Consider the following 23,025-nt stretch of genomic DNA (forward strand, 5'->3'; position numbering starts at 1 on the left):
GGCTATTACTCCCGTTTTATTCATTCACTCACTGCCTCTCAGTTTAGTGAAAGTTATCGAACTAATGCTGCTGAAAAATCTATCTTGAGTGCTGCAGAGTCTTCTTCTGGGCCTGATGATTTGATTGCCTTATTTTACACATTTTGCTCTAATATTTTAGATACCATTGCCCCTTTTAAGCTGAAACAACCAAAGCATAAATCTTATTACTGGCTGGACGATAATACTCGTTCTCTCAGACAGGCTTGTCGTAAAGCAGAGAGGAGATGGAAGCATGATCATTTAACTGTGTCCTTTCAGATTTTTAAAGGTTGTTTGTTTAAGTTTCAGAATGCAGCAAAGTCAACTAGGTCTAGGTATTTCTCTGATTTAAATACTACACACTGTCATAGACCTAAGATTTTATTCACCATGATAAATTCAATTATTAATCCAAGTTGCCAATTCCACGGTGAACCCTCGGCTGAACTTTGTGAGAAGTTTTTAAAGTTTTTTGCTGATAAAGTAATTACCATTCATTCTTCCTTCACTTCACAGTTCTTCAACATGTTTCTCTAAAGGAACTGTGTGATCTGGTTAACCAGATGAAAATAACGGCCACAGCATTTGATGTTGTTCCCTCTGTGATTATGAAAGCAACTTTTTCTGAAATTGGCCCCAGTATCCAGGTGTTGATAAATTCATCTTTGGATGCTGGGGTGGTCCCAGATTGTTTTAAGCATTCTATTGTTCAACCTTTGCTTAAGAAACAGGGTTTGGATGAAGGTTGCTTTAATAATTATCGGCCTGTCTCTAAGCTATCATTTCTGTCAAAGCTGTTAGAGAAAGTAGTACAGTCACAATTGCTCCTGTTTTTAAATTCAGCTAAGTTATTGGAACCTTTACAATCTGGTCTCACTGCTTATCATAGCACGGAGTTTGCTTTGCTAAAAGTGTCCAATGACATTTTAATGGGAATGGATGCAGGAAAAAATACTGTGTTGATGCTACTAAATCTTACAGCTGCCTTTGATACTGTAGACCATAACATACTTCTTTGGCGCTTAGAGCATCTGTTTGGTATCAAGGGTACCGTCCTACAATGGTTCAGCTAATATCTTAAGGACAGGTCCTTTCCGGTAGTGTTGGGTAATTTCTCCTCATCTTCCGCTCCTATTATTAGTGGTGTACCTCAAAGATCCATTCTGGGCCCACTTCTTTTTAACTTATATATGCGTCCGTTGGGGAATATTATTAGGGCACACAATGTCTCTTTTCATTTATATGCTGATGATACCCAGTTGTACATACCATTGAAAGCTGGTGACTCCATTCAGCCATTGTTGGACTGTCTGGACGACATTTAAAAAATGGTTAACAAATAATTTCCTCCAACTTAATGAAGACAAAACCGAAATAATTGTTTTTGGCCCCCTGAGATTGAGAGATGGTCTCATTAATGAGCTTCATAACCATTTCCCTTCAATATCTTCCCAGGTTGGAACCTTGGCATCATTCTGGACTCAGAATTATGCTTAACCAAGCAAATAAATTTGGTCGTTAAGAATAGTTTTTATCAACTACGGATTATTTCTAAACTTAAAACATTTTTGTCTTTCCAAGATTTGGAGAAGGTTATTCATGCTTTTATCACTTCGCACTTAGATTATTGTAATTCATTATACTTGGGTCTTCCTCAGTCATCTCTGGCTCGTCTCCAGATGGTTCAGAATGCAGCTGCAAGGCTGTTGACTAGGGCAAAGAAATTTGATCATGTCACCCCAATGTTAGCATCGCACCATTGGCTCCCGGTCCGTATCAGGATTCAGTTTAAGATTCTGATGTTTGTTTTTAAAACTCTAAATGATCAAGCTCCTTCCTATGTCAAAGATCTTCTTACACCACATTTACCGAACAGACTTCTAAGATCTTCTGATAGGATTCTTTTGCATGTCCCTCGGTCCCGGTTCAAAGCAAAGGGGGATAGAGCTTTTTCAGTTGCTGCCCCTCGTCTATGGAATCAATTGCCACTGGACATCCGCCTTGCACCTTCTATTACCACTTTTAAAAAGAGGCTTAAAACATATCTCTTCTCCCAGGCATTTTAATCTAATTTTCTAATTTTTACTATTGTCTATTGTCTGTTTTTATTTGGTTTTATTCTGTTTTCTATTTTTTCTTTCCTTACTCTTTTCCTTACTCACTTTGGTCAGCTTTGCTGTGTGAAACGTGCTATATAAATAAAATTTACTTACTTACTTAGACTGATGTGCACATAGTACACACTTATACATCTCATAAATGACAGACTTAACACCATGCCTTTAAAACATGCTTTGTAAACAATTAAAAGTAATTAATCAAAAACAGCACAATCTCCATGCTTAAAAATTCTTTATATTAACTGCTAAAAAAAAGTAGTAGCTTAAAATGATGTTCTGTAGTGTGTATGAGGTGAAATAGGTATTTTTCCACACACTGAATATGCAGTGCTGAGAGATATGTTTGTCCCAGTTGCTATTCGTGCCTGGAAAAATAAACCTAGATTTATTTCATAGGAAATTCTAGGATCTAATATTGAAACAGAGGTGTGACCACATGAGTGAGATGTCTCTCTGAGAAGTCTTTTACTATATATTCATGAAAAATTAATGTATTATAACTAGCTCATAATTCTTGATTAAGGAATAATGGAACAAAATAATAATTTTAGCATTAATTAGCACTTTCTGAACTATCAAAATGAGTGCTATACTATAAGTAAGGAATAAAACATGACAGGGCTGCCGTTATAGAAAAAATAATCAACGACAGGGCAGTGTAATGCAACCCAACAGAAAAAAAGAAATACTGTAATCACCCTGAAGTCGATTATTGTCCAATAACAGCACTTTCTGAAGTGTTTTATTTCTCTTACACCACCACTATTTGCCACCTCTAACCATTTTCTGTTAATTAAAGAACAACACATCATACTTTTAATATATATTTATAGATCCATTTAATGCTGTCAAACTTTCATGAAGTTAGTTCCTGTTATCACTTACATGACAGCAACTATAAACATTTCTGTATCAGCCTCTCTTTTTTAAGAGTGTTTTCACCATACAAGTCCTTGTGAATTACTTATTATTATAGAAACAATAACATATTAAAAATAGTGCATTAATTTAAACCTATGATTTGCCTTGCAGACTGCATTATATCAGAGGTGTGTTATAAAATAATACAATAATCGATTAAATAATAAATGTAGGATTTAAAGCAAATCATTCATTCATCATATATTCAGTAACCACTTTATCATGGTCAGAGTTGCAATGAATCTGGAGCCTTTCCTGGGGTTTGGACACCTTGGTTTGGACACCGGTCTATCGCAGGGCACCATGTACACACACATTCACACCTAGGGGCAAGTTAGAGTGACCAATCCATCTACTGGCATGTTTTTGTGATGTCAAGGAAAACCAGAGAACCTGGAGCAAACCCATGTCAAATACACAGAACATGCACAAACACTTCCAGCTCAGAATCGAACCAGGGATCCAGGCTACACCTCCAAGTTGTGCCACCTTGTTTTGACCAAATACTTGAGTATTATTAACTGGACAACTTAGAAGCCAATACAGTATTATCATATGTGACCATTCCTATTGCACCAAGAATAAATTCACTATATGGCCAAAAGTTTGTGGACACCTGAGCATCATAACCATGTGTGCTTGTTGAACACCTCATTCCAACATTGGTCCCCTCTTTGCTGTGATAACAGCCTCCACTCTTTTGAGAAGGCTTTCCATTAGATCTTGAAGCGTGGCTGTGGGAATTTCTGCCCATTACACAAGAGCATTAGTAAGGTCGGGCACTGATGTCAGGTGAGGAGGCATGGTGCACAGTTGGTGTTCCAGTTCATCCCAAAAGTGTACAATGGGGTTGAGATCAGGCCTCTGCATAGACAACTCGAGTTCTTCCACACCAACTGTGGCAAACCATGTCTGCATGGACCTTGCTTTGTGTGCACAGAGGCATTGTTATGCTGGAACAGGTTTGGGCCTCTTAGTTCCACTGAAGGGATTGTAACACTACAGCATACAAAAGAAATTCCAAACAACTGTGTGATTTCAACTTGGTGGCAACAGTTTAGAGAAGAACCACATACAGTACAGGTGTGATGGTCACGTTTGTCGACATACTTTTGGCCATATAGAGCATCTTTTAAATGCATCCAAGATCTTTAGATAAATAAGCAGTGGCTCTCTTTGCTCCATGTTTTAGACCAGTGGTCACCAACCCTGTTCCTGAAGATCTACCTTCCTGAAGTCTTCGGCTCCAACCATAATCGTGCCCACCTGACCCTCTAATCAAGTAGTTCTTGATCAACTAAAACAAGTGTGTTAGATTTTGTTTGGAGATGAAACCTGCAGGAAGGAAGATCTCAAGGTAGATGGTTGTTGACTGCTGTTTTAGAACCTGTATTAAAGGTGAGTAGAGATTTGATTATTGAGTTGTAGACCAATTAAAATGTTAAAATGCCCTTTGTCGCCATCTAGAGAACAAAAAAGGACCATGTTGTGTCTAAATTCCACCACAGGCTTGTTCTAAGCTTATGCTTTCAAATTTACTTGTGATTTAGTCGCTGGAATCCAAAATCATGTTCAGGAAAACGAGTCAGACTTCAGCGTGTTAGCAGGAAAATGAAACTGAGGTAATTTTAATATTAGTGAAATTTTGAAAATACTGTTATACATTTCCCATAATTTTATTAGATACACCTTCATGGAACGTATCGAGTGATGAAGCGAATCATTTTCTTTATTTTTACTCTTTATTTTATATATATATATATATATATATATATATATATATATATATATATATATATATATATATATATATATATAATTATTATTTTTTTTTTTTTTACTTTGCCTTTCTGTGTTTTATAACCTCAGGAAGTAAACAAGTGGCTCGACAGCGCGAGCTGGTACAGCCCTATCGCAACAGTGACGTCTCACAGAACAGCCGCGGAAGAAAAGAAAAAAAAAACAGCCTAGCAGCGGTCTCTGATTGGCGGTGCCAGAAAGCCTCCTCGCACCTGATTGGCTGTGAGTTGAAACTGTACACTACTGTACAGACAACAACAATAAACCCGAGGTGATATGAGATCATCAGACACGCCGCTTCACAAAACAAGAGAGGGTGAGAAATTAGACGGTGCCACCTGTTAGACAGTCGGCGAAGACGATCACTTTGACTAGATGTCGCGTAGGGCGCGGTGTTTTGTTCTTTATTTTCATTCCGTGATGTCAACATTAGAAATCGGGAGAGCGTCTTTGGGTGTGAAACTTGCAGATTAGCTAGACATGTTAGCTTTTGTTATCTGGGTGTGTCGCGTGCCATGAGCAATCAATACCTACTGAGACTGAGGAAAGCTCGTTTTAATTTCGATAAGGAGGAATATACAAAAGTAATAAACACCAGAATAGGAAGTGAAGGAGGAGGAACCATTCTGAATCACTTCTTCTGGAATTCATCAAGAATTACAGGTAACGTTTGTGGATTTTTCTTTTCTTTTCGTTTCTAGGCAGCTTTCGAGATTTCCTAGGTCATTTTAAGCTTCCATATTAATATGAGTTCTGAGCCAGTTGGAGATCTCCTAACTAAAGAAGTAATGTCAGTCTACATGTAATCTACAAGCCTGCAGAGTGAGATCAACTCCTGTGATGCTGGACATTGTTATTTCTGCACTGACTCATTTGAATTTCAGTTAATACTGCTCATGACTAACAGATTGAACCTGTAATAATTCATTGCCACCAGCTTTCACAATGGACGAGACACCACAAAGCGTAAGAGGAGATGCCGGTCCTGTGGATGACAAAGAATCAAGATGGTCAGAGACAGTCGAGAATACTGACTCTCCAAGTAAGACAATTGTGCCTTACACTCAGAAAGTCCTAAAGACTACATGAAGCTTAGATGTTAAAATGTTATCCCTATCTATCTATTTATCTATCATGACTGTGGCTGTTCACATTTATGTCTGCTGTGAGGATGATCTCATCGTGACACTGAAATCTCAGTGGAATATCATTAGAGGACCTTTTCAAGATCATTTCTACCAAATATGGTAAAGCAAAAAAAAAAGATCTGTAACGTCATTTATTGTAGATATCATCTTTCTCAGGTGCGGGCTCTGGTCATATAACACCACCAACATAAAAATGTAAAAACAACAACAAAAAAACTGCTCATATACATTCAGTTTATGCCACAGCTCAGTTGAATTCTCGAATTGAATTCGTCAGAAGGCGTTGATTCATTTTCTTAACCCTCGTGCATCAATGAAAAAAAGTTACACATGGGTCCATAGAGGACAAAAATGTTCATGTCCAAAAACTGTCATAAAATATTATATATTAATATTTTCTTTCCATTTTCACTGATTTTTTATTTATATATATATATAATTAATCATAATTACCAAACATTCATTCATTTTCAGAATTGTAACCCTTTAAATGCTGGTTTGTTTACATAATGCCTCAGATGTTTTTTAATGAAAAAAAAAGAACAATGATTTTTCATATACAAAATTCTAAGCAGATTTTTTTCTTTTATTATTACAGTCTTTACTATGTCAATGATCAACAATAACATTAATTTTGATGCATTAATATTTTTTATGCAGTGTCAGATTTAAAAAACAAAACAAAAATCTACCACTCAGGTCCATAAAGGACAAAAATGTCCATGTCAAAAAACTGTCATGTCATAGAAATGTTATATATATTTTTTTTTTCACCAGCATCAGTTCTGATTATAACTACCAAACATTCATTCATTTTCAGAATTTTAACCCTTTAAACGTCGGTTTCTTTACATAATGCAAAAATCTTCAAAGCTCAGTAACCTTCTCTGACTCATATAAACTGTTCACACACATAAAATTTTCAGTACACACATACAAACCACAACTCTGATATCCATACAAACACAATCACACAATTATAGCTGCATCATTTATTCAGTTGGTCTGCAGCGCTCTATAATACAGCAGAATCAGACAAAAGGAAAAGCATAAATAGCTAGAGACAGAGACTAAACCTGAGAAAATAGTACACATTTCAGAAAGAAAAAAAAAATCAAATCAATGTTTTGAAACCTTGTGAACAAAATAAAAGCCTATTAACACAGAATACATGATTTTGTGCTTAAACGTCACAGGGATTAAATATTACAGTTTGAATGGGTTTCAATGGGGACATTTTCATCCTTAAGGTCCTGAGTGTAACTATTTTGTGTACCTAGTTTAAAATAGATTTATGAAAGCAAATGAGGGTGAAATATTAAAATTTCAATAAAAATACACACCTTTTGGAAAATTTATGCTGTTTGTATTAACACAGACAAAATGTTAAAAAAAAAATTTTTTAAAAATGAAAAGACAAAAATGTCCATAAGAACGCACAAGGGTTTAAAGCAGCTCGGACAGAATTTCTAGCTATAATTCAAATCAAATGAATACGTTCCTTCTTATATGTTATTGGCTCTTTACAGGACTTGTATGGTGAAACGCTGATAAACTGAGTAAAACAAATGGTTCATTCACAAAGATGTACAGTATAATCGTTGATATGGTGATGTTCTCTGTAAGGTTATGATTATTTATGGTCTATTTTATGGTATTTATAGTCTCCAGTATCAGCACTTCTAATGTAATGGTCAGTTCCTCCAGGATTTCACGTTTTGGGATCGCAGAAATGAACGCAAAATCAAGCAAACTCCGCAATATCTGCAGGAGCTTGCGGTTTTTTCAAAATGACAGCAGATTTTCTGCAGAGATTTGGGCCACGTGAGATCATCACAACACGCATTCAGCCAAAGCTTCTTCTTCAGTTCACATGCGTCAAACATGAGTGCAGCTGAAAGGTCTTATTTACCAGTAAACATCACTACGAAAGGCCATGCAAAACTATTTTGTGCAATTGCAGTTCAAGTAGTTTTCCACAGAAAAACGCAGGAAAAAACTCAGTAAATTGCATCACAGATTTTGAAGAAAGAAAGAAAAAAAACAGCCGTAGTAAAATAAAGCATTTTTGGCTACAACAGTCACAAAAAACTCTAGAGCTTCTATTATGTAAGTGATAGAGCAAAACCTTTAGCTTACAATTGAAAATGTTCTTTGGTATAAGAGAAATAAACCTCTTTTTATAGCAACATTTTAGAATAAAATTTCAGCTGAGAATGGTGGAATTAAAGGCTAAAATAAAAGATTATATTTATCAATGTTATTCTAATCCCTCACTCACTCTGGTGTGGCTTGTGGCTTCAGGGGTCGGAGGTCGAGTACGACTCTACTCTGAGTCCCAGGTGCACACGGTGAGCCGCTGGGAAGATGCCGAGCTCCAGGATGGAATTTCAGCTGAAGAGAGCGGAGGAGCTTCAGACGGAGCCCCATTCCGAGGCCGATCCCAATCTGCTCCCGCTGCACTGTGGAAAGCTAAGAAGTATGGACGACAGCTGAGGAGGATGAGTGATGAATTTGACACCTGGCTGGACAGAGGGGTGAGTTTCAATACTAATCATGAGAAGGGATATTAATGATGCATGACATATGAGTACATAATGGACACTGGGAAGAAATAAAATTATACATGTACTCATAAAACCAGCAGAAGGTTAGTCTGTGTTCGTCCCTGTCCCCCCCCCGTGTTTATTTATTCTTTATGTCTTGATGTTGCCAGGACATAAGGAGAGTGAGCAGTCCTGGGAAAGTGTCACAGAAGCAACCCAACCGTGGGTGGTTCTCCTTCCTCTGGGGATCTAGAGAGGAGGAGGAGGGAAGAGAATAAAATTTCACACAGCTAAAATAGAGAGAAAAGTGAAGCAACAATCATCAAGATGAAGGCTGGTCATGTTTGTCACCAGTATGGCCTTTTCATCAAAGTGCTAGGCCAAACTCCTTTTAAAATTTTTTTTTTTTAATTCTATGAAATTACAGGAGAAAGGTGCTAAACATTTGACCACTGCAATACCTAATGTAAAGAATTGTTTTTAGAAGATTTGACAATCTTAACTGACAATCTGATATTTATGGACAATCTCATACTTACTGATAAATTCAACCCCTAAATATTTATTAATTTGTACCCTTTAATATTTGGTAAGAAATGTGATATATTGTTCTATGATGTCTATGATTGTTCTATAAATGAATATATATATATATATATATATATATATATATATATATATATATATATATAAAAAAATATGTTGAGTTTTAAACATGTGTCTTATTGAAGGCTTTAAAGGAATTGTTGGGAAAATGTAAATATAGTGCAAGTGACTCTAAAAGTCACTGAAACAGCCTGTGAAAGTCGTGTGTAGTGGTGGTTAATGATGCGGGTATTGGTCTAATTCAGTCAGGTTCGTCTCAGGGTTTTCTTTTATCACAGCATTTGCTGTTGCTTTCGTTATTGTTTCCATTTTAATAAGACATCAACTGGAGACCTGAGTGCATAATGTGTTTATGAAATGTTTTTGGATTTCACACCTTTTCATGTTTCAAGAGCTGGTGGTTGTCTTTGGCCTTTTATATACACACACAGTACTGGACTTTAGCAGATTGGGTTAAATTGCTTTGTATGCAAAAGTACAGTGAGTTCCAGCCAAACGTTTGCATCAGCATTACAGATGGACAACCCAAATGCTGTGTAAGCTGGTCTTGAATCTCTTAAGCATTTTGTTGATGCCTTACTTGAAATGTGTTTCTGTGTCTTTTTCACAAGCTCTTGGTAAGAATTTATACTGCATTAAATATATTGTGATGAAGCTGTTTGTATAACGATTTGTTCTGTTTGTATCATTGTTTAATTTATTATTTGTGATCGAAAATAAAATTTTGAACTCCATAAATTTCTGCTTTTATTTAGCCAGGTATCAAACATTTTTACAATTAACAAAGATTACCAGACCTAGAAAACTTTAGTGTTGTGGCCAAATGCTTGAATTTGGTGTAGCTTTTTTCAAAATTTTCGATGCAACTTGCAGAGGTTTTTTTGTGCTTTTTTATCTGAAAACTACTTGAATTGGCCAAATTGCAATTGCACAAAATCGTTTTGCCGGTCTTGCGCAATGATGTCGAAGACAGCTTTGGCTGAATGCGCCAAGTGATGTCATCGTAACCAAATATTGGATGAAATCTATGATAATTTTGAAAAATTGCAAGCTCCTGCAAATATTGCAGAGTTTCCTTTCATTTCTGCAATCGCAAAATCCTGGAGGGACTGACTTTCAATATCTACTGCCGAGTTTACCCAAACTCTACAGTGTTGAAGCTTATACTGTTTTAAACTTTGATCTAGTACTCAATAGCACAGTCACACAAAAATAATTTTATTAAAATACACCATCTTTCCAAAGACCAGGGGCACGTTACAAAAGTAATACAAGTGACCATAGGCAACTTAATACAGAGGGCACTTTTAAACTGGGCTTAAATGTTAAAGAGGCATATCAGGCATATTTAAGCCCTGAATCATTACTCAGTTACAAAAATATTTTATAACAACTTTATTATTGTATGGAGGTTGAATCTCTCGTACAATACCTAGTTTCACAGTTTAGGGCATCAAGTCTCTGCATTTCTTTTTCGCTCAGCTCAAAGTCAAAGATTCTGCTGTTTTCTTGAACGCTTTGTGGCTGCGATGAGCGAGGCAGAACAGAAATGCCCTGCTGAACGGCCCACCGGAGTAACACCTGAGCTGGAGTTCGTCCACAGCTCTTAGCCACGTCCTTCACCTCCAGATCCTCCAGGAGTGCACCCTTTCCAAGAGATGAGTACGCTTGGAAGTGAACACCTGCCTTTTTGCACATGTCCCTGAGTTGTATTTGAATAAGTTTCGGGTGACACTCCATCTGCAGCACTGCTGGAGGCACACGGCAGCTTTTAAACAACTCTAAAAGATGCCTCTCAGTGTAATTCGAGACCCCTATGGCCTTAAACTTCCCACTATCATAAAGTTCCTCCAGTACAGCCCAGCTCTGCGAGCGATACTTGGCATGTAGGGGATCTGTTGGTTCTAAACCCCCAATCCCAGGCCAGTGCACCAGATACAGGTCTATGTATTCACAACCCAGCTGTTCCAGACTCCTCAAGCATCCCTCTTTGGCTCTGGGACCATGGTCTTCCGGTCCCAGCTTGCTGATGAGGAACACGTCTGAACGCACAAGGCCATGCTTGGGCAGGAGCTCCCTGATGACTTGCCCTAGATGACCTTCGTTGCCGTACGCTGCAGCCGTATCAAAAGCACGATAGCCTGCATCAAGAGCAGCACTGAGGGACTTGTACAGCTCTCCATAAGTGCGCAGCTTGTACGTGCCCAGACCCAAGAGAGGAATCTGTGTTCCAGAGTTGAGAGGAACTGCACTCACAGTGGACTGCATCTGAAAATAGGTTCCTCAAGTGAGACAAAAGAAGGAACTTAGTTTGCCTTTAGGTTCTCAACCTTGGGGTCTTTCCTGAGGTATTTTACCAACACTTATTCATAATGTAGTTCTATGCATATAAACATTATACAAAATGTAATAATGTAATAGTAATTAACACTGTCTGTTTATTTTTTCAATTTCACTAGCCTTCAATTCAATTTGGAACTCGTTGTAAGCTCACTTTATACCAGACTGCAGCGGCACCCGTCCATCATGCGCATGTTATTCAAAGACGCCTTTCCACCACACGCTGCCATTTAAAATAAAAATATGTGTACGTGTAATTAGTATATTAATAATGTGTGTTTATATATAAATAAGTGTATTTTTGTATGGCATGGTCATGTGTTATAGTTAGAAACACTACAAAACACAATATTCATGCTATATTTTCTTGTGTATGCCCAAAATCTACACACATGGGTGATGTATCAGTCTGTAGCCTACTGCGCAGTACATGCTGTAGCTTCGGTTAATATCTAAACTTTGTATAAAAAATTAATTAAAAAAATAAAACTTCGTAAGCATATACAATGGTAATGATTGTTTATATTAATTACAGATATTTGCATGTAATATTTACTGAAACAGTGCAAACAAACCAAACAAACAAACAAAAAAAGCATGAATGAATACCACACAACCGGATGTGGACAGGCTCCTATGCTTCATGCTCATGATATGTGAAATACAATTCGTGAACCTAATTAAACTAACAAACCCAACCATTTGCTACAACTTGTTTAGTTGTTGCAGGTTGGAGGTTTCAGCAGCCTTGTGGTCCTGTGGCGAACTCGTTTGGAGGTGACATCTTGACTAGATCTCCTGACTTTGATAAGATGCAGTGAGACACACAATCCCGGGCCTCTCATTACACAAGGTGAGTGCAGAGCAGCTGCAGTTGTAGGCTTTTACACAGTCATTCATAAAAGTGTCATTAAATGTGTAAATAAAAATAACCCATGTACTATCTTTTTTTTTTTTTTACGTTTGATGTATAACAATTAAATGTTGTGTGATATGTTTTTATACTTATTTGTTAAGATAAATGTTAGTCTTTAAATAAGAAAGTTGCCTTACATCTTGTGGACTGGATGTATGAATGAATTCTCAGTGCATTACTGTAAAGTAGTATGCTTAACATTTCTACTAATAAGGACCAAGGGCCATTAAAATGGTGTAATTGGCGACAAAATGTTAAGAACAGCTGCTTTAGAGTGTCACAATATTACTTCAACAAGAACCTCCCTGGTGAAAAAAACAATAGAAACCATCACAGAAATTCTAATGGTTTCCACTACAAATACCATCAGTTAACCATTAAAACCAATACCATTATTGGTCCTAAATGGTATCCAGCCATAACGTCAACAGAAGGCAACAAATTACCAATAGAGACTCAGAGGGACCATTAAAAGCAATACAATTCCCATTATTACCATTAAAAATTCTATGAGGGTTTCTATAGTTTTGTTTTCAGCAGGGGTGGAAGAAATAGTGGTCTCTCTCTCACGCACGCACGCGCACACACACACATAGTTTGTCTAATACTGCTTTCTAGACAAATACACAGCTAGAAAGATGTTTTCTCTGTACTCGTGTGACCTTTATCTTATCTCAGTCTACCAAAACCAACATAGATACTTACGCTTTATGTAAATAAGTTAGTATTCAGGACTTTAATAATGCCGATTCTCTTTTAAGCCATGCAGGAACTTCCGCTAAATGGCTTCCGGTTGATTACTTGCAATGCGTCCTTTCGCCACAGGAGGGCACTTAGTGTATTTTATAATTGACGAGGGGGTGGGGGTCATGAACGTTTTTCATTAAAACACAAAGACGTCGTTTGGATTTCTGTGCAGTCCACCCTCCCCTTTTTTCCTTCCCTATGACAAGTACACCTTATACTAGATCTCAACCACTGATATTTAATCACGTTTGCCTAACCCTGGTCCTGTCCTACACATCTTAACATTTTCCCTGCTCGAGCAAACCCACTTTGGCTCAGGAAGGGCTGTTATTTAGCTAATTAGTTGAATCAGGTGTATTGGGAGTGCAGGGATAACACCAAATGTGCAGGACAGGGGATTCTTATGGGCCAGGATTGGATACTCAAAGAACTCCATAAGTTAGGCTAGTGCTTTTCAAACTTTTTTGCAGAAGCAACCCCTTCCATTTATCATCAGTAGCAGAGTGGGAATACAAGCTGGATGGGACACCAGCCCAGAACTGTTCACCATGCACACACCTTCACACCAGGGGCCAATTTAGAATAGTCAATCAACCTTTTTGGTAGGTGAGAGGGAACCAGAGCCACTGGAGGAAGCCCATGAAGAGATCATGGGAAATCATGGGACAGTAACCCAAGCTCAGGATCGAGCAAGGAACAACTGGTGCTGTAACATGTCAACTTTTCCAGTGTTTTTTGTTATTTTGTTTTATTAATCCACTAACTCCATTATGCTCAATAAAAAGTATTTTATGAACACAATCCAACTATTCAAATATTAGACATACTAGGCAAATGTGGATCCACAGTTTAATTTATTGGAGCTATGTAGTATTTCATTTATAAAGTTCCCACCCTTTGAACCCAAACAAGATGCACTGTTCTAAAATGTAGATTCAGAACATTCAGTTAAAAAAAAAAAAAGCAGTTGGATTGAAGCTGACATTATTTGGATAAAAGCCATTTAATTAAAGTGACCAAAAGAAGTCATAGCCCACTTAACATTCTCAGGAAAAACTAGACTTCCCTGGGCAGGTATGCTACCTTGGTACTTATTCTACTAAGTGAATTTACTAGTATAATTTACAACTATAACTTTCTGAAGGTACTTAACTGATTAAAAGCGTTTGAGAGTGCTTATACGTTATATTTTACATTGAGTAACAAATGAACCTGTGTAACATTTTTTCACACTGAAAGAGGATGGAAACTATTTTGCCACCTTCAAATCTCTGCACTGTTACAACTGCCCCAAATTACATTATTAACGGGATTCACCACGAAGTAGCACAAACTCCCAAAATGGGAACTAAGTACTGATGCACATAAGGTGTAAAAGTGATCTAGCCTTGACTGAAACATTTCTCCCAAACATCCAACCTTTTTCTGGAGGCACAAGAACTGGTTATCAGGATACAATGGTTTACGATAATAGAACCACACAAAGGCCTACAGTAGGAGTCATAACTTACGTAAACGAATGGCATAAAAGCTATTGAACTCAAGCACAAACAAGAATTACTCGTCTAATAATCTTTTTTTGTAAAAATACAGAGGACATCCAGCACATAATAATAGAGCTGTCTTTATTCACATGTTCCATACATGAACAGACACCCTGTAAATTTACAGGAGACATGTTTGTTGAAGACATGTTGGTTAACTGAGGACAAAAAGAAATGATTGTTCAGTTGAATTCACAAATTTTCAAATATTGCTCTTGGTTAAATTTTGCAATTTAGATTGAAAGTGAGTCATATGCATCCAAGCTCCTATTTAGAAACATCCCTTTGAAAGTGGGGAAAATGCCTTAATTTCAAGTGCACCTTCCCTGATTTCTGAAGTAGGGACAATAAATTTTGCAATCTCTAAATATAAGCACAGAACAGCAATTTATTGTCAAAACATTCATACTATAACTATAGCTGGATGACAATCTGATTTGACTTTATAATTCTGGTACACAAGTGTTTAGAAAAAGACTAAGATAGCTAGTAATCAAAGAGAGCTCTTCAAGGCATTGGTAAACAACAGACAAATTTGGGATGCAGAGCCATTGTGTTTTTAGAAACCTGGTAGTCTGGTTTGGCCAGTACATGCCAGTGTACAGTTGTTTTATATTACAATTTAGATTAATTAGTAGAACAATGTTTTTATGAGGCAACTGATGCATTGAATCCATTGGTATTCTTAAAGTAATAAATGTAATTTACACAATTTTCCATCTACTCCAAATATTACACTTCAATTTTGTACTCAAGTTATGAGGCAAACACAACTGTCAAGTAATGATAATCTATTTTACCCCCCAAAAAATCCATACATGTATAAAACGTCTTTGACAGGCCTCAAACATTCTACAAGCTACAAAATCAAAAATTTAAATAGTGGCATCATCTATATTCACTATTGCACCATTAATTTATTTTCTTATTTTACAATTAAAGTATTTTCCCATAGAAAGTAACCCTAAGTGGTCACCTAAAAGCCTGTTCAAGAAACTACCAAGAGAAACTACTAAGGAATTCCTAGGTTGTGGAAGGGTGGGGTTGACCCATTTCTATGAATGACTGCATGTTTCATCAATGAATGTCCACAGGGATTGGTTGATGCAGTATCAAACTGCATGTTGAACTCAAACAAAAGCCCACGTCTCACAATTACTGGCATTCCTAAAAATTCTTATGAACAAAAAAAACAGAGGGTTATTCAAGTTTATATTTTACTTTAGATTCACCTGAAAGTTTAGGAACTCTTCAGCAGTTACCAGGATATAAATATACAAGAGAACACAGAGGCCAAAATCATTCAACAACATGGGGAGGATTTGAGAATACAAAAAATAAATTAGGAAAAAAAGTGTGTAGACGTTCATAAATCAGACAATGGCTATAAAAATAGCTACATATGCCCAAAAATACCCATATTCACAATCAAGGTTATGTAAGAAGCTTAAAACATCCAGAGCTATAATGCTCTTGCCTGGAAGTGGATACAACCGTATTTAACCCCTCACACACGGTGAGGAGGATGGTTATAGTTATAGAGGCATCATGGCTGGAAATTTGCAGAAGATGGCAACATTTTGGGGTCACCAAATTTCCAATTAGACACTACCGCCATGACAACAAACTATTTGGAAGGCGTACCAGATTATAGCCTTTTCATTCATCTAACCACAAATATAAGTACCTGGAGTTCATAGACACTACTGGAACTGGGTTCTATGGTCTGATGAAACAAAAATAGTTTTCTGTCAATTCTCAACATGGATTTGGAGTAAAAAAAAACAAACAAAAAAAAACAAAGGATGGTTATACAGAAAAGAAACTAATCCCCACTGTTAAGCAGGGTCCTGGGCCCTGGGAACCATGTTAGGGTACACAGTATCATGAAATTCCCGAAGTATATTTTAAATGAAAATTTGGCAAATGGGCCATGGTTGCATCTTTCAGCAGGACAATGATCTAAAACATATGTCCAAATCCACACAAAAAGGAGTGAATGACCACAGAATCAATCTTGTGTCATGACCATCCCAGTTCCCTGAACTACACTCCATTGAAAGGCTGTGGGCTGAGAAAAAGATGGGAGTCCACAAGCAAGAACATATTACCATGGAGTATTTGGACAGATTCCTTGCTCTGTAACCTCCAATCTCATTAAGCACTATATGTGAAGACTCAAAGTATTAAAAGCAAGGATGCCAATAATTGTGATATGGTTTTTTTATTATTTAAAAAAAGAAAAGTTGAGGATTTTTTTTCACATCCTTTGAACAAATATACTTCAGTTAAATGTTAGATTTCTCTTTAGTGTGAGATATATCTAAATAACCAAAGACATTGTTTCATAAACGTTTTACCCACATTTACCAATGGCACCGATAATTTTGTAGCTTAAGTTAAACATATTTTCTGCCTAAACTGTATTTTATGCATGGCTTTGTAGTTTCTAAACTTTAAAAAGAAGTAATGATTATTCATTTTATTATGGCACACATTTTTTTTGTTTGTAATACGACTTGGATTTTCTTTGAGTTTACTGTAAAGAATTCAACATAAGCCAATCACTGTTGACATTTAGTTATGAAACGGCATTGTTCAAAGCAGTCTGGAGAGGGCATTTATTGTTTGATTCCAAACACGATGATGTCTGTGGTTCATCTGCGATGCATAATTGCAATTTTAATGTGGCCAAGCACTGAAAAGCGGTGTGAGCATTAATATTCAGCTAATATTTCATGTTCAAGCTTTGTTAATTTTTTTATAGACTGCAGTACTATGTCCTAAATCAACTCCTTACCTTTGCTTTATTTACATGATATATAAGTGGAGAATTGTAATATTTGGCAAAGTTGTAAACTATATAGTTGTGCTGGCCGGCCCAGTTCGGTAACCAAAATACAAATATGTGGATTACCAACATCTGACTAACCAGAGCAACTGGTTGCAATTCTCTACTTACCAGAATCCTGCTGTAAGAGGGTGAACTTTCATACTGACAGAACATATGACTGACAGGGATTCTAGCCTAGGCAAATTGCTTGTTTCAGGGTGTGGCTTTGGCATAAACCTACACCAAAATCACTACTTACATTGGATGCAGTGTGAGGCATATAATTACAGTGTGTGGATATATGGCCAAAAGAGAAAAAGTATGTAGACACCTGACCATCACACCCATATGTGGTTCTTCCCCAAACTGTTGCCATAAAGTTGGAAGCACTCAATTGTCTAGAATGTCTTCGTATGCTGTAGCATTAAGATTTTGTTCACTGGAACTAAGGGGCCCAAACATGTTCCAGCATGACAATGCCCCTGTGCACTGTTGAGGTCCTGAAAGACATGGTGTGTCAAGGCTGTAGTCGAAGAACTCGAGAGGCCTGCACCTCAACCACGGGACACCTTGAATTGTGCCCAACTACACTAATGCTAGTGGAGCCGTAGTTTTGGAATGGGATGTTCAGTGGTCAGGTGTGCATATACTTTTGGCTAGATAGCATATCTACTGTATGGAAAAGATTTTGGACCAGACTTCCACGGCTTCAGCATCGCAGTGCAAAGCCAAACAACAACAACAAAAAAAAACACTGTACATTTGTAGAAAATGGAAAATTGTGTAAATTTGCTGTTTCCCAGATCAGCCTGAGCTGCTCTGTTTTAAAAGCAAATAGGATATCTCTCAACCTTGTCTCAAAACAGGTAAAATTTTCTGTATTCTTAAGTCTCACCCCATCACTGAAAATCACACGTTAAGATTTTAAAAAGAAAAAAAAAAAAAAGAAAAACAAATTACAAAATTACTCCAAAAACACTTGCCTGACAATCCGATGACTTGTATGGGAATGGAAAAATAAAATAAAAAAAACACAAATTTGACATGAGTGCTTCAAAAAACATGTAAATGTTTAGACAAAACCAAACATTCTTTCCAGTGTTACTTACCTGTGCAATTAACTTACCTGTATTTCGTGTATGGCAACACAGTCAGCAGCAAATTCTTTTAATAATGCAAACATGGTATGAAACTTTTGGCCAGGGATCAAGGCAGGGCAGTAGAGTAATAGCAGAACTTGAACCTGTGGTGGAAAATTTGGAGTACTATTGGCCCCTATTAAGACCATTTAATATTAGCTGGTTTCTTGGCTTTATTTGTAAGAGAGTGGTCAGGTCAACAGGTCACTTGAACGAAACGAGTGTTAACGGGTGCGAAATGTGTGCGACATTCAAAGGGAAAAACGTTACAACGGAAAAAAACGGTAGTCAGATCACTCGGTTTTATTTAAACGGCTGGAGAGACAGCGGCTGTTATGACATAACTAAATTTCTTTTAAAGTAACCACACCAAGCACAGAAATCGACTTGCGTTCGGACACCTGTTAAAGAGCTCAACCATTTATAAAAGACATCGGTTTGCATCCAGTCGAGATATGGGTTCAGAGGTACATTTTAACAAAGTTTTTAACAAAATCAATGTAGGGAAACACCATCACACGTAGGATAGGCTACAATATTTGGGTTTTGATCATAGTTTTAATCACAAGCAGGTCCAGTGTATCGAGATGTTAAAACGTCTTGAATATAAAGAAAGGCTACAAAGTCTGTGTGAACGATTAATGGGCTGACCACAATATTTTAGGAGCAATACCGACTATGTGGTTGTAGTTTTTGTTTTATGTAGCGGATGGTCATTTGTTTTCCCCGAGTTTCCTTTAGTTGACGCTGCTTTTTCCTAGGAGGCGACGTTGTTTCCAAGCGTGGCGTGTCGAGTCGATGTTGTGTTCGGGCGGCTGTTAAGATGCGATTTGATGATCAGTTGTCGTCCCCCGGCTCTGCCCACTACCACATATTTAATAACGTCCTCCCTCTTCCTCATGCCGGTCCCAATTCTGGAACGCAACGTAACTAAGTCTGTGTCAAAGCTATTCATAAAAATGTTGTATAACCTCAATTTAGAGCCTTACCGTTTTTAATCATGCTAGTCATATACAATGATTTAGGAAAAATCTAATGAAATAGCATATGCCTTAATGTTGTACAAAAATGTAACCATGCTGGTATGGGCTAGGGTTAATTTAAATAAGGAGCACATTAAGCCCCTGTAACAAAAATCTATGATAACAGCGCACTCACTAGTACTAGGCAGTCCTTCACAATCTAAACTGACATACATGCAAAACATACCACTTAATTAAAAGACAATTTGAAGAAATCAAATCTTCTAATTTTGAAAAAAAATACTCAAAGCGATAACACCTACAGTCTTTACACACTAAAAAAAAAAAAAAAAACCTGTCTAAATTCTAAGTCAGCATTTGATTCTCTAATACACTAAGTTGAACAGTTTAACAGAATATTAGCTGCGCTATACCCATTGTGAGAATTAGCTACAAGCATCATAGAATATTTCCTAATTCCTGCAGATATGTCCCTGTTTATTAGCTTGCCTTATACAAAAAGGGAGACGTATCGACTTTATGGACAAAGCAAGTTTAGTAGCCACGGCCAAAGCCATTGCTGTACTTGTCCTCCACGTAATCATCTTTATCAAAGCCTGAGCCGAGCGAGTAACGCTGATAGCCGGAGGCCGCGGCGGAGGACGGGGGAGGAACTGCGGAGCCCGAAGCACCACGAGGATAGCTGCGCATGTAGCTAGGAGGCGGCGGCGGTGGCGGCGGAGGCAGCAGCGACCGACGATTGCCCAGAGGGCTGCGCTCTCGGTAGTAGCGAGGGGCGACGGGAGGCGAGGCGGGTTGCTGCGAAGGCGGAGGACGCCGCTCAAAGGGGTCCCGGTCGTAAAAATGCGGGGCGGCGGCATACGGATCGTGGCGAACACCTCTCTCATATGCTTCGCGGTCATAGTAGGAGCGGGGAGGTGGCGGTGGGAGTGGTGGTGGCGGAAGACGACCTCGAGGCGGATAGAAATCGCCGAGTGGAGGACGCGGGGGCAGGTAAGGAGGATGGTGCGGATGGGGTGGATAGTGATGGGGAGGAGGGGGGAAATAGTCATCTCCTCTGCTATTTTTGGCTTGATTACTGCGAGAGAGTGACACAAAGATTTTTTGATCCTCCAATTTCGTATGATTAAGCTCCCTGATGGCCTCCAAGGCCTCGTTTTCCCTCTGCATATGAACAAATGCATAATTCTTCACAATATCACACTCCACCACCTTGCCATATGGCTGGAAGAGCTCCTTGATTTTGGAAGCTGTGACTCCCTCAGGTACGTTGCCCACGTAGATCTTGGTGGCGTTGCGCACCTTGGTGGTGGCGTACTCGACGGTGATGCGCGAGCCATTGAGCACTTGCTTGTGCAAGGCAGCAACAGCTTTCTGTGCTGCATCCTCCTCATCCATGTGCACAAAGCCATAATTCTTCAGGATGTCACAGTCAGAGACAACACCATGTTGTTCAAACAATGCACGCAGCTCTGCTTCGGTGGTTGCTGAAGCTACATTACCAACAAATATCTTCACCATTTTTAGTGGTTGCAATGAGGTTGGATTTTGGACAGGTTCCTTGGCAACTGGACACAGTCCCTAAAAGCAAAAAGAGATGTCAGAAATAACATCAAACTTTCACCAAACATCTGTGTTAACAGCGTTGCAAAATTGGGGACTTTGTTGCTAAATTTGGAGACTTTTTAGACCTGTTTACTGACCTTTGTCTCTAGGCTCTTATTTGAAATAAACACACTGACTTTTTGAGCAGACATCAATACAGCTCTTGTGGTGCCATGACTAAAGACAAGCTTTTCTTTTCGGTAATAAAAAAAGCTATATTATTTCCTATTCGGATAAAACTTTCTTTGCATCTATTCTGTTTTATTTTATGTATCTTCGGAAAAGCTTCCCTTTTCATGTAGCGTAGTTTAATAATATGTCAAATGATGATGACGCATGAATATGCAAAATAGTCCATGACGCACGTGGTGACTTCTTGAGCACGGATTAGCTACTTTCCCCTGAACAGAGCAGGCAACACAGGGTTAACTACAGGGTCCCACCCTCCCTCCACCAAATATGTGTTAGTAGTTTCATTTTTGTGAAACTACTAACATATATTTGTGGATCTCATTCGATGAATTTGTTTAATTTTTGTAAATCTCGCTGCGTTTATTTGTAGATCGTAATCTATTTATTTGGATTTATAAAACAATTCTAACCTCCATACAAAATGGCCGGAGAGATGACTCGTGACGATTTCATGTCGAAGACTCGCGATATTATATTCTCCGCATATCTACCACCCCAAAACAAAACAAACCGCTTTCCCAGTTTATCCATCAGGCTAAGTTATTTTTTAGTGCACTAGTCTCCGCCATGTTCACTGTTATGAACGGATAAGAAATAGATACAAAATGGACTCTTGGCGAAGAGGCAGAAACCATAACACAGCTAAACAACAAAAAAAAGCTTGACAAAACTTAACATTTCTTATTTTCCCCACACACACGATGCTACTCATTCAAACCAAGAGTTCTAACACAAACCAATTTTTAAAACGACCACGTAAAACCATGAAGAAAAAAACATTCAAACAACCGAGCGCATGTCCAATGGTAAAGCTAGCGTACAGCTAACACAAATCTATAGCTATTGTGATTTAGCCATCATGTTAGCTAGTCTTGACATCGCAAAATACCAAGAATATACTGTTATAACGACTCACTACGGTAGCCAAGCTGTTTGAGTGATTAAAACGTGTGAGAATAGCACAGACAGACGATTACTTCAGTAAATATAAACGAATTCTAGCTAGCTTAGCTATCTAGCTAACCTTTCAGTAAATATATGTTTGCATGAAGTAAACGGAAATCATTTGTACATTGCATATCAACACAACGAAAACGTTTAATGGATCAAACACATGAAAACTTACCACGAAAGCAGAACTACAACAACAAATACCCACTGGTTCCTTATTGTCAGTATTTCATTAGCTGTAGAGCCGGGAGTCGACCTTCAAATGAGTTGATTCTCCGTTCCCGCGCATCGTGACTCGGGAATCGACTCATATGCTTCGATTTGGCTCAAACTACATGAAGTTAATAAATGTGTTAAGATTGACACATCTAAATCTACTGTCAATCAAAATAGTATACTGTGATTATTATTATTATTAGTAGTAGTAGTATTTGTATTAAGAATCTACTGACTCATTAAATGGAATCTTTAAGTCCTATGACCGGGAGCCCACTTAGAGTCGACTCCCAAATTTACGGAACAATCGACTCCAGCTCGCTCTGTTCCAATGAGATAAAGTTTACCTCAAGTTGATTGCTTGCATTTGGCTATCGCTCCCTAGTGGTGGGCCCCT

The 23,025-nt window shown here is 37.9% G+C and overlaps 3 protein-coding genes across 3 annotated transcripts; 1 reads left to right on the top strand and 2 right to left on the bottom strand.

Moving 5' to 3' along the window:
- The first annotated feature begins 4,551 nt into the window (after positions 1-4,551).
- bada (BCL2 associated agonist of cell death a) lies at positions 4,552-9,178 on the top strand. Its single transcript, XM_053648226.1, has 5 exons — positions 4,552-4,684; positions 4,932-5,525; positions 5,800-5,904; positions 8,315-8,547; positions 8,727-9,178. The coding sequence occupies exons 2-5, from the start codon at positions 5,378-5,380 to the stop codon at positions 8,832-8,834; spliced, it is 594 nt and encodes a 197-aa protein (XP_053504201.1). The 5' UTR covers positions 4,552-4,684; positions 4,932-5,377; the 3' UTR covers positions 8,835-9,178.
- Positions 9,179-9,261: 83 nt separating this feature from the next.
- On the bottom strand, positions 9,262-14,986 carry zgc:110782 (uncharacterized protein LOC541358 homolog). Its single transcript, XM_053648225.1, has 2 exons — positions 13,124-14,986; positions 9,262-11,430 (listed from the first exon to the last, which is right to left on the bottom strand). Exon 2 carries the CDS (start codon positions 11,428-11,430, stop codon positions 10,561-10,563), a length of 870 nt encoding a protein of 289 aa, XP_053504200.1. The 5' UTR covers positions 13,124-14,986; the 3' UTR covers positions 9,262-10,560.
- Positions 14,987-18,969: 3,983 nt separating this feature from the next.
- On the bottom strand, positions 18,970-22,715 carry zgc:77262 (uncharacterized protein LOC402952 homolog). The gene is made up of 2 exons (XM_053648223.1): positions 22,588-22,715; positions 18,970-21,245 (listed from the first exon to the last, which is right to left on the bottom strand). Exon 2 carries the CDS (start codon positions 21,183-21,185, stop codon positions 20,199-20,201), a length of 987 nt encoding a protein of 328 aa, XP_053504198.1. The 5' UTR covers positions 21,186-21,245; positions 22,588-22,715; the 3' UTR covers positions 18,970-20,198.
- Between the last annotated feature and the right edge of the window lie 310 nt (positions 22,716-23,025).

Source organism: Ictalurus furcatus, chromosome 18 (assembly GCF_023375685.1).
Source record: "Ictalurus furcatus strain D&B chromosome 18, Billie_1.0, whole genome shotgun sequence".
NCBI classification, from domain to species: domain Eukaryota; kingdom Metazoa; phylum Chordata; class Actinopteri; order Siluriformes; family Ictaluridae; genus Ictalurus; species Ictalurus furcatus.

Bases quoted from the DNA above. Each gene is read 5' to 3' on its own strand.
- zgc:110782 (XM_053648225.1), bottom strand. From the start codon at position 11,430: ATGCAGTCCACTGTGAGTGCAGTTCCTCTCAACTCTGGAACACAGATT.
- bada (XM_053648226.1), top strand. From the start codon at position 5,378: ATGAGCAATCAATACCTACTGAGACTGAGGAAAGCTCGTTTTAATTTC. The intron at 5,905-8,314 runs GTAAGACAATTG...TTGTGGCTTCAG, and splicing joins CGAGAATACTGACTCTCCAA to GGGTCGGAGGTCGAGTACGA. The intron at 8,548-8,726 runs GTGAGTTTCAAT...TGATGTTGCCAG, and splicing joins ACACCTGGCTGGACAGAGGG to GACATAAGGAGAGTGAGCAG.
- zgc:77262 (XM_053648223.1), bottom strand. From the start codon at position 21,185: ATGGTGAAGATATTTGTTGGTAATGTAGCTTCAGCAACCACCGAAGCA.